We start from the raw sequence: 12,500 nt of genomic DNA on the forward strand, positions 1-12,500 counted from the left end.
GAGGAGGAGAGCCTGACCTTTCCGCTCTTTTCCCCTCATTTCCGTGCTCCAACTCTCTGTAGAGCGCGTGCATGACTGCCCTCTAGCTGCCAGAGAGTTAGAGGGCTTCACCTCTCTGTCTATTTCTCTTTCCCTGGTCATGTTTAGCAACACTGACTATGTTTACATGGACAGCAGTAATCTAATTATTAACTTATTCTGAATAAGACGATATTGTGATTAAGGTGTTTACATGAGTCGCTTTTAGAATATTCCTTTTATGTTCCCGTGTTACGTGTTATAGAACTTAGATCGATTCACGGCACACGTCATTACGTCACCGCGCCACGCCGTCCGACGTTCCCTCCAGAATTTCACGTATCGACATACAGTTCGTCTTCGTTATGGTACCGTATACAGTTTTGTGTGTTTTTATTTAAAATTTTTACGAATGCTTCAAATGCAGTTAATTATTTGTCATGCTATACGTGCAAATAGATGACTGCTTGAAGCCGTGGGCTGCGTCCCAAACTACGTACTCACCTACTATATAGTAGCCGAGATACATGTATTTCGCCTACTCTAGGCCTATAGTAGGTAAGTACGCAGTTTCAGACGCAGCCGTGCTCTCTTGTTTGCCGTTAAACGGTTGAGCGCGGCCGTGTGTGTACGTGTCCTGTCGCAAAATGCGGTGAAAACTCCCACACGACGTTCATAATGTGATTAAAGTGTGTACATGTCTATAATACATGTTGATAATGCGAATAAAACAGGAATACTCCACATGTCTTAATTCGATTTGTGTTTACTTTGAGTATGACTTTAATCAGATTAAGGTAATAAAAAATTGCTGTTTACATGGTAGCTTCTTAATCAGAGTATCGTCTTAATCGGGTTAATATCGGATTACTGTTGTCCATGTAAACGTACTGACCGATACGGTTACTGATACCGATACAATCGAAACGAAGTCATTTGTTTCAAACGACTTTAGCATTTAGAGAGAAAATGGAGACGGGGTAATTTCATCCCGAATGTTGCTCCAAAAATACTGTATGTACATGTTTAATAGTCTTTTTTTGTTTGTTTGTTTCTAGCTATAGAATTTGAACATTTGTAGTACACTAACATTTTAGAAAGCAAAGAGATGATTTAACGATTCGGTGCAGACCGTTAGTGTAGTGTTGCGGTAGCTATTATTCACTCGAACGCTAACAGCATCCTCAGTATCGACAATTTCTGCATTTTGAAAATATTTCTAAATGGAGTTTGTCGTTTTCAGTATGTTGTTGTTTATTTCCGAATCTACAGACGTCGAGGAAAATGTCCACTTATGCCCTTAGAGAGAAGCGTCACTTTAAACCAATGCAAAGTTCTTCTGAAAGTTATCCTTGTATCCTCAGAGTTCTTCTGAAATGAGGAAACATTTCTATCCTGATAGGCGTGGTCTCTTCCAGGATGACTCCGCCCCATCGCCCCCCTCATCCACAGAGCATGAGGGCTCAATGAAGATGTAAACGAAGTAAATCATATGCTATGGCCTTCACAGTGAACAGATCTCTACCTAATCCTATGGGAGATTTCGGAGTGTGATACTCCAGTTGAGTGAATATCTTTGGGAAGAATGCTGTTCATCGCTCCAGAGTCATTAAAGAGCATTAAAGAGCATTAAAGCTGTTCTGGTGACTTGTTGTGGACTAACACCTGACTAACACACTTTAATTATTTATTTTTCCTTTCATTTGTCACCTGTCTCTATTTTTATTTTATTTATTTTTTTGGATCCACTTTAATACTGAGCCAGATGTATTTTGTTAAGTGGCTGGTTTGATCAGGTCCGGTACAGATGACGCAACCGTGGAACATTCACTTACATTCAAATTCAAAAGCTATTAGTATCTCCTTAATTATTAGTAGTAAGTGCTTTATATTTAGTTCTTATTTCATCTGAAAGTCAAGTCACGGTAAGACACATTAATTAAACACACAGACTCATTTAGTGCTTTTGTTCTGATGTTAAACACACACACACACGCAAACTGGCACTTCCCCAGGATACTGTGAATTCTGTGTGTGTGTGTGTGTGCGTGTAACGCGGTGTGTGTGGCCCACTGAAAGATGAAGAGCTCTCTGCATTAGCCATTGTGTTCAGCTGTTCTGTGCAGAAGTGTTGGCAATGCTTTCCTGTTTTCGGCCATCTAGCGCTCGGAATTCTTTCAACGTTCCTATATTTCTAAAGCACATCGATCCAGAAGCAGGAAACCCAACAGGCCCCATCGGAATGCTGCAGTAACAACTTCATCAAGGCTATCCGTGACAGAAATGCTCCACGTTATTCGCTTCTATTACAATAGATTGCACTTATAATCACTGATAACTAGGCCCGGGTCACATGACCATATGGTATACCAGTAGATATCTGAATAGATGACCTCATGTTACATTTGTTTGAGAGCGTTTCGGTCGTTGTCAGTACTTCATAAACACTGAATAGCTGAGTGGGCGATAAAAATAAGAATAAATAAATAAAATCTCTTTTTTCTGTACATCATTTCATTTTTCCTCCGATTACTGTGATACTTTTAGCCGATTGTTGCATATTTTGATCATTTCTTAAAATTATCTTGAACTATTATGCAATAATTCCCATCAATTCCCCAAATAAAACACACCCACACGTACACACACTCCAGTCCCAGCTTAGACGGTGTAAAGTTACCTCTTGACTCGCCACCTTTTAGTAACCCTGTACTAAGAACGAAGCGAAACGTTTCCACAATGTGGTTTAGGTTTGAACACTACCGCAGGGCTTTCTATAGACACACACACACACACACACACACACACACACACATACACACACAGATGAGAGATAAGGTCTCTCACTGCGGCTTGCTCTTAATGCATTGTGATTTCCCTATCGTCTTCTGTGCAGAGCGGCACCCTAACACCCAGCCCAGGAGTGTGTTTTCCCTTAGCGAAGGTGTGATTATTTTAGCATAGCAATAAGGAAGAAAAAAAAAGGTAGTGTGTGTACACACTGGAGGCCTGTAAGCCCATGAGAAGCATGTTTGAAGGAGCCAGTTTAAATGGTTCCCTGTGCCAGGTAGTATAGTGCTGAAGAAATCATGTCTGATAGGGTTGTAAAATATTGATATGTTACAGGTACGACTGGCGGAGTCACGACTGCAGGTGACGTTTTACAGGCTACTTACTTTGTTCACCGTATCAGTCATGCAGAAGTGAACAGCCTTCACAGTTAAAGTGCTGTGTGTGTGTGTGTGTGTGTGTGTGTGTGTGTGTGTGTGAGCAGCTGACAGTTTGATAAGGTTTCAGAGGAATTTCTGTGCACAGCCTTGCTTTATAGGTCAAATCAAAATGCTGGTGTTAGTGGTGTTACACCATGTGTGTGTGTGTGTGTGTGTGTGAATGTGTGTGAATGTTTTCTATCTCTCCTTTGCTCTGTCGTTCCTCTTTTCTCGTCATCGCTTTTGCACTCCTGTAGTCCTTGTGCGTTTTATTAGCTTATAATATGTCCGTTGGCTGGTTCAGAGGTCATACATTTTCTCCACACACCTTTCAGCAGCATTAGTGTCAAAGTGCAGCAACACCAAAGTGCAGCAACATCACCAACAATATTTCCTTCATTTAAAGGTGTTGAGAAGTAAAAAAAAATATATGTGTGTATATATATATATATATATATATATATATATATATATATATATATATATATAAACATTTAGGTGTGTTTCGTCACACCCTTTTCTCACCTTGTGACATGTATCCAAGCACAGAGCGAGCACCTGTGTTTTCCCTATGAGTCCATTAGTTTGGCACCAGATGAGGGTAATTAGGCTGTTAAAAAAAAAGAGCGCCAAGCGGCTCGGTAATCTTAACGTAGACGTAGGGGTTCATGGGAAAGGGTCACATGGGAAGTGAGGAAGAAATAGTGAGGGGCAGATTATCCTGATATAATCCTGACATGCGCCACTACCTTTTCAGGGAAGTGTCAGTGTGACATCCGAGAACTAAATAAACCAGCAGTTCTCTCTTCCCCTCCCTTATTCCTTTTCCCCCTTCTTCCTTTTTATTGTGTTGTACAGTACATAAATCAGCGTTCCACCTGGAGCCTGGAGTGTTTGCAGATTTCCAAACACCCAGAACACACCCCGAGCTACCTCTCAAGGTGTGTAATGTGTTTTCGAACCCTGCCTACGCCCAAGCGGCCCCAGCCGCAGCAATCCCCTCCACCCCTCCACCCAGCTCAAACTGTTTTCCATCTCTTAATAAAACATGCAGGATACCTGTAGCCAGAGTCACACTAGGCCTGTCGACAAGCACTCTCTCACTTGAACATGTTCATATGTGTGTGTGTGTGTGTGTGTGTTTGCATGAGTGTTCAGAGTGCAGGATCATTTCCTCCTATGCCTGGTTAGTTTTCAGTGACTGTTTTCGCACATAAACTGGGAGCCCTGCTCTCTATCATCCCAGGCCTTTTCCCATAAATTGCGGCAGCAGTAGCTCTCACCGAAGCAACAGCTTTACAATGTCATTCCTGCATTCGACAATACCAGGCCGAAAGCCTTTTTGTTAGTCAGATGAAAGAACGTGTTGTTAGTGCAGCTTCATATCTACCACCTCATGCCAAAAAGCGGCTTGAAACGTAAATAGATATAGTAAATGGCATAGATCCGATTTATAATTTTATTAAATGATGAACAGCCCACCTGCTCCTATAACAGACCCCGATAAACGCCTAACACGTGAAATGTCAGGTTCTTTATCTCAATTTGACACTCATACAAGCTGTGTCTGTAGGCCGGTTATTTTAAAAAGTGAGGACTGTCACTCGCGTGACGCTGACCGAACCGAGTAACAGTCAAACCCTCGTTTTAGACATACAACATTCTTATCAACATTCGCACAAACCACATTTTTGCAGCAGCGATATTCTGAGTAGGGTGTTTAAAATCACTTAAAATAGGATGCACGGTTTTGCAGCATTTTCTGCCTTTGAAATAAAACTCTCCAGAAACCAGTGGCATCTTTTTTTTTTTTTTTTGCTTCTTTTTTGTTTTTAAATGTCATTCTGTCTTTATATTACCCAGACATAATAAAGTAAAATAAAAACTATTGAAATTATTTATTCAGAAAACAAGTGGTACTGATACTGATCTTAGTGAATAACGAGGTTGTAAAATAAATCATATACGAAATGAACGTGCACTGTGTTATAATTATAATTCTTGTGCAGTATACTATAATATATTGTACTGTATTTTTATAGTCATGAGTATATATAATCTGTAACGTGATTTTTATCTAGTTATAACACTCATTTTAGGTACAAGGAAACTATTAAACCTTAACAAGCGTCCGTACTGAATTTCCGAATCGCCGCTTTGAAGCGAAACGTTTCTAATAATCATTCTTCCTGTCGGCGTTTGAAAAGTCTCACTAAGCCCAAAAACATCGCACCATTAGATTTACAGCCGCTTGGATTTATGCTGCGTGGATATTTAGTTTCGCTCTTTATTGCTGACTGCCCACTTGATATTTTGTTTCAACTTGATAGAGCAGAACCAAATATTCTTTCGAAGTTTTTGTTTTCAAAGAGGTACACGGCAATAATTTAGCGAGGTTCTTTTCACTGTGGGTGGGGAGCATATTGATGGACGAGAGAGGGGATATTTTTTTCCCCCTCCCGTTTTTTGCTATAAATCTTCCCCACTGTGAACGCCGTCCACGCTCCTTCCGGTCATTTCCTGACATTCAGTCCATCTCCTCCTCCCCTTATCCCCCAGACCCCCCCCCAACACCACCACCACCAACATTCGTTGCTCTCCTTTCCCTGCAATAAGTAACCGAACACCACAAACTTCACTTCCTCGGTGGTGTCGGGTTAGCCGACGCTGATCAGGCTGGGTGTCAGGGGGTGTGTGGAGATGGAGCACTTTTTCACTCCAAGAAGATTTAAGAGCTTATTTGGTCTTTAAAGGGAATTTTCACTGATATGCCTTGAACAGCTTTCAATATGTGTCAAAATGGCAAGGGAAATGATGTGCATCGTATCAGGGTTTAACGCCGCTCTCTTAAATACATACAACTATTTATACAAATAATCCCAAACAATTTATTTTAATTTGATTTACTATCACTTTATAGCTTCAATATGGACTCGATATCATTTTGACATAATGTGATATAATCAGCACTGTGTGTGTGTGTGTGTGTGTGTGCTACAGGTAGTGGACGACATGGGCAATGTGAAGTTCTGCCTGGACGAAGCGCTGGAGGCTAGCGGGAGCTGGCTAAAATACGTACGGGCAGCGCCATCCTACGAGGAGCACAACCTGGCTGTTTGTCAGATTAGTGAAGATCAGGTCAGCTGCCTTCCCTTGTCGTGTTCGCTCCACTCCGTTCTCTCTTCTCTCTGTGGCTCTTTGTCTCACACACTCATGTTTTTTTTTTGCTCCTCCATTCCATTCACATTAACGTGTAACTCCGTGTCCTAGCCACAAACCTACATGTCAAACCACAATCCCGTCTCCTAAAAGGGATATTTAAGCATATTAATAATTGAAAGACTCTTATAGCCAGATCAAATCATATTCCTTTCCCAGAAGCAAGACAGAAACTGGCCTCATGACAAGTCTCAGGTTTGTACTTGTCGAGCGAAAATATGTCGAGCTTTTAAAAATGTCCGTTCGTATAACGCCACCTTTCAGACCAGTTGCAAGGATTTGAAGATAGTATTGATGAAGTCATGAGTCGTAAATCAATGACTCAGCCTAAGTAAATAAATGTGATTGCGTGCTGAAATCTAGCTGCGGGCAGACAAACACACTCGCCATCGCAGTTCTCACTACTCACGGACTGGTATTGACACAGTGAATCGACTAAAGCTCGAGCGATCCTCGTCCAGCGTGTTTAAGAGACGCGCGGCAGTTGGTACTGTCAGGAAGACTTGGAGAGGACCTGCTGATGTCACGACACTGACTCTCCGACAATAGATAACAAACAGGACTATTGTTTGCACAGGGCCGTTCTCAATGTCTGCGTGTCAACGGAAATGAGTCAACACTCCTATAAAGAAGTATACGATATAGGTCCGGAGAAGAGGACACCACTCACACCTGGAATTGCGCGAATATACTTCCTGTCTTCTTTGAAACGCTGGGTAGGGATTTATTGTCTGCAAGATAAGATACCTGGTAAATCAGATACACACGGTTTTAAATTTCACATTTATTCACGAAAGCCTTTGTGTGCTTCTGTATATGGTTTATTAACCGTCAGACGTCAGCGCCTAATTCAGCTCGTTTTCGATACCTAGATTTGATAGGGAATACAAATTCCCGCATTTCAAATACATATGTGGTGTTATATATTGGGGATTTTTTTTCCCCAGCACACTATGGTGATGCAGGATGACTTCATTTCCACCTTGAAAACCGAACAGAGATCAATAAAAACGCAAAACCTTTGAGTCCTGGCTGTAATCAACAAAATAACAACAGCAACAACTACAAAATAATCTGTGAAGATATAAGTGGATTTACAATAGTTTTTTTTGTTTGTTTGTTTTTTTTACGTTAAACCAGATGCAATTTAAAATGATGCAGAATAATGAATAAATGGGTAAATAATGTGTAAGACACGATATTTCACAGCACAGACACTGTTGTGGGTTAAAATGTAAAAATGGTACAGGACACTGTTACGGGTTTAGAGAAGGTGGGATCTTTGCTCTGATTTTGCTGTAAATATTTATATACTTTTTTTGCTGCAAAACCGAGTCAGTTCCACAGGTCTGCTTGTTTTTGTCTCCGTCGAGTACTTTAGTGGTCAGCTACTAATGCCAGTTTAGACCATGTCCCCGTCTGTCTGAACACAGAGCCTCAGAGAGAAGCAAAAGCCTTGGCCTTTGTCCCCTTCCCCTTTATTTTTTCCTCTCGTTCTTTCTTCCTTTCTGTCCCTGTGCCTCCACTGTCGACGGGGGCAAGCAGCGTGGTCACCATCCTCTTTGAGCATGGCACGTGAAACATAAGCCTTACAAACAAGGGACGATGGGAGGGGGGCCGGGGGACGGCCTCGGAGACTGACAACCAACAATTGACTTCAACTAGCAAACCTGATCATTAAAGCCCTTTCACTTGAATGACCAGCCACTGCTGAGCTCAGACGAGAATAATAGCTCCTGCTGAAATAAATGTATGGTTTCTGTTTACTTTTCCTCTTCTTTTGGACAGCTAGCTGTTTTTTTTTTCTCCCCTCCTTTTTTTTTCTCTCCCTCTTCGTTCTTTTATGCACATTTTATGCGGTGTCTTGCAGCCCACGGCTTATTATTTATTCAGAAAGGCGACACAATGCAAAAATGCATAATTCATCGAACTTTGGACTTTGCCGTTCTATTTGAACATGCACAATGCATGAGCGCTATAGGAAATATGTGCACGCCCAGCAAATTCAGACGTAGCCGTAACCTTTTAAAACTCGACCCGGATCATTTATTTACTTGTTTACACATTTGTCGTTTGCGTCCCGGTTCCCAAAACACACACACAGCTGACCATGTATAATGTATTTCATTCGCCCAGGTCCTTTCCCCCCCCCCCCCCCCCCCCCCCACTCTCCTTACTGTGGTTTTTGTGCCTGGGCTTTTTAAACCTAATCTGGATGTCAGTGGCTGTCACTTAAAGTGTGAATGGCTTTGAATAATAAGTGTCACCTACACTGAGAACGGTGCAACACTGTTAGCAAAAAAATAAATAAATTCACAGCTACGTTTCACATACTGTAGTTTTAGTAGTGCTATCTACAGAGGTGTCGCAAAACTGCCATTCGAGAGTGAACTTTTTAAAGACGCGTCAACAGGGAGACTGGAAAGCGCAGACCCGAGATTAGATTCACGGCTTAACACCCATTCTAGGGAAGAATTTAGAAAAGTGTAGCGCAGTTAAGAGTTAAGGTGATGGAGACTCGAGTGTATTGGGAAGCTGACGCTGATAGCAATAGCAATAACGCTGGTGAAAATGTCGAGCTTTTCCTCCCTGGATTAAAGCAGCCAGAATGTTAACCCCCTGACCCTCAGCCATCATCTCTCGAGATGCACTTAAACTGTTTGTCATAACAACCGAAGACCTGCCATGCCATCTCCTTCTGTTTGTGAAGAGGCACACACACACACACACACACACACACACGTCTATTCCCACAGTTAGACATTGCCTAAATAAAGGTACTGGAATATAAAGGTTTTGTTCATTCTGTGTTTTTTTGTATAATGTTAAATTTTTTGTTTCTGTTATACTAATCAAACCTAATCAAGCTTGCGTTGTGTTTAGTCTAGTGTCGCTTAGTTACAAACCACCGAACAAGGGTCAGTTTCCTGGGCAAATGTTAATCCTAGTCAAGACTAAATTTGACTTTTCACAAGAGAATCATTATTTAATACTGCAAAATTAGTCTGTAGACAGATATATATATATATATATATATATATATATATATATATATATATATATATATAGAGAGAGAGAGAGAGAGAGAGAGAGAGAGAGAGAGAGAGAGAGTACGGAGGTCACATGTTCCTCAGTATATTCATTCCACATTTAGAGTGAAAAGAAGGCACCTTGCCTCGTTTTATCATCATAAATATTAGCAGCGTGAGCTGATTTCTTGTTTGTTGTTTCACTGTCGCATGGCTTTTGTACGATATGTTAATGGCCAAATCATATGATCTGGAAATCATAAATGGACGTCCAAACACGGTTGAAATTTCAGCTCCTGCCCACTATGTGTGTTCCTGAACATGTTTACGGCTGCCCAAGTTTATGCATGTGTTCACTTTCTTGTCAAAGCACACTCATATATATGAGTGCGTATGTCTCCGTGTGTGAGTGTGTGTGTGTGTGTGTGTGTGTGACACAGGGGGGATTATAGTGTGTCACACTAGTGATGGATGATGCATCTGCCCCCAGCACTTGAAAGCGATGTGAGGAGGTCAAGATGCCCCTCTCAGTGCTGTCGGATCCTCAAAAGATTTACTGTAGAGACAGCTTCGCACCATCATAATGGATGGCTTCAGGGGGAAAGCAAGACATTAGCATATGCCTGCAGCAAGCGTGCACCGGACTCATCTCGGTTTAACAGCAAACTTTAGTCTGTGCTTCTGCATATAACCCATTCGAAGTATGTGACATTTCCTCCATCAAATAAATCCATTAAAGCAAACGGAAACAGTTTTCGTGTGGCAGACTCAGACTTTCTCCCAAAGATCTCAGATGAATCAGTTATTCATTTGAATATGAAATAGCTTATGGTAGCAAAATAATTTAGCTGTCGTATAACAACAACAACAATAACAAAAAAAACTGTATACGACAGAGTCAAATCAAATCAAATCAACAATTAAATCAAATATCGTAAACTCAGAATAATATCTCTTTAAGCATTGCATGTAGATGATTTTAGACAGTTTTCCATGCATTTAGATGATTTGCCCGATTTTAATCAAATCATTTATAATTAGCCTATTACATAATTAAACTGCCATATTCACCTTGAGCTTCATTTCAGAATTTTCTGGCATGGTGTAATAGAAAAACTGTTAATGTTGTATCTAAAAAAAATACAACATTAAGCTACATAATACATCATTTACACTTATGAAATGATTAATTGCATAATTGGACTATATACAGTGGTTTAAATGATGGCAAAATACCTCATAATAATAATAATAATAATAATAATAATAATAATGAAAATTGCCTTTATCCCACACATGCTCAGTAAAAAATGTTTCATCGATATTGTATTAAATTTGTCGGTTAAATTATATATCATTAGTGTTTCCTCTGACCCGCTGTAAATATTCGTTAATATTATTCTTTATTTTTGTAGCCCAAAAGGACTGCTTACTGTAACGCTATTTTATTTTATTTTCAATGTAATTATTTATTTTAGAAACGATGATTTATTTTTAGAAACCGTAAAAATCATTATGGCAATCTGGAGTTTGTTTGCGAGAGTAAATTGTGAAAATGCGGTCGGTGAAAAGCCAACAAGCAAAACCAGGTGTGTGTGTGTGTGTGTGTGTGTGTGTGTGTGTGTGTGTGTGTGTGTGTGTGTGTTAAACGCGAATCTGAAAAAGCTCTCAGTTAAGCATCGTTACCATGGCGATAACAATCAGCGCGTGCCGTTTGTCCGGTATGATAGTGTTAAAGGCGGGTTGGGTTCACGGCAGGAGGCGCGCTTTGTGCGTGTTGTGCGTTTGTGCGTTTTGTGCGTGGCTGACAGATGAATCTGTCGGTCAGAGGAGGGGAAGATAACGGGGAGGGTCCTCCTGCGCGGCACATCACTCCGTCCTTTCAGCTTGTGAGATAAGAAGAGGAGGAGTGGCCGGGCCGGGAGCGCAGGGCCGTGAGGGGACTGTCGCTTAATGAACGAGACGCGCTCAGGTCCACTCATCGAAACACACACACACACACACTCACACACACACACACTGCTCAGCTCAGCTGCAGAGAGAGAGATTACTGAGAGAGAGACAGAGAGAGAGAGAGAGAGAGAGAGAGAGAGAGAGAGAGCGGGAGCGGTGAAGACTCACTCTGTCCCCGCTGTCTCCTCCTCCCGCTGCTGGGCGGAAGAGTCCCGGCCTGCCGCGCGCTGCCTTAATGAGACTATGGGTTGTGTGGTGAACTCTACCGGGACGGAACTGCTGCTGCGACTGGAAGCGCTGAGAACAACCGCCCGACAACTTCCCCAACTCTACCCGTTCACGGAAAACAAAAAGGTCAGATACACTATCCTTACCTCCGTCCAGCGCTGCTGTAATAATAATAATAATAATAATAATAATAATAATAATAATAATAATAATAATAATGACGGATCGCGTATTGTGGGGAATATTCCGTTTCCCATACTGGACAAAAACTTTCGGCCAACATCTGAAACATAGGCTACCTGTGAGCTGTCACAGCATTGGGCCGGGATGATTGAGTTACTGCCGCGTTTGTAGACGTTAAAACCCGGACGCTACACCGCGTAGTGTGAAAAATTAGTACACCACCTACTGTAACTATAGTAACTTATGGTGGCCTACTATTTTTGTCACCCTATCTAGTACAGTAGTATGCGGTTTGGGCCGAAGCCCGTGTGTGTGTATGTGTGTGTGTGTGTGTGTGTGTGTGTGTGGAGGCTCAGTTTGGCTTGGTGCTGAGCGCCCCCGTGAGGCGGCGGCGTGTAGCGCCTCCACGTTGTGGCCTTATTGTTTGTTTTGTTTGATTAACGATTTATTCTGTTAAACTGAACTGTTTTACATATTCCTGCTTTCCTATCCGCCTAATCGTGTGGGCTAACACACAATGTGTAGATTAATAATGTTTTTCATGTCATTCTATTGTTTTTTTTTTTGCTTGTTTGTTTCTTTCTTTCTACAAATGAGATTCTGGTTAAAGTTGTGTTTAATTCTGTAAATGCTGTAAATGTGTGTAATTGTGTTGTGTACA

At 41.3% G+C, this 12,500-nt stretch overlaps 1 protein-coding gene across 7 annotated transcripts in view; it reads left to right on the forward strand.

Annotated features, from left to right (window-relative positions):
- Positions 1–12,500, forward strand: part of prdm16 (PR domain containing 16) — a 173,936-nt gene that overhangs the window by 140,433 nt on the left and 21,003 nt on the right. For 6 of the 7 annotated variants that reach the window (XM_017467078.3, XM_017467083.3, XM_017467079.3 and 3 more), the window contains exon 4: positions 6,228–6,365. In XM_017467078.3, coding sequence (XP_017322567.1) covers positions 6,228–6,365 — 138 coding nt within the window. Of the gene's footprint in view, positions 1–6,227; positions 6,366–10,737; positions 11,783–12,500 lie in introns of those variants that run through there. The other variant, XM_017467084.3, reaches the window with a different exon arrangement.

This window comes from Ictalurus punctatus, chromosome 5 (assembly GCF_001660625.3).
Source record: "Ictalurus punctatus breed USDA103 chromosome 5, Coco_2.0, whole genome shotgun sequence".
Lineage (NCBI taxonomy): Eukaryota > Metazoa > Chordata > Actinopteri > Siluriformes > Ictaluridae > Ictalurus > Ictalurus punctatus.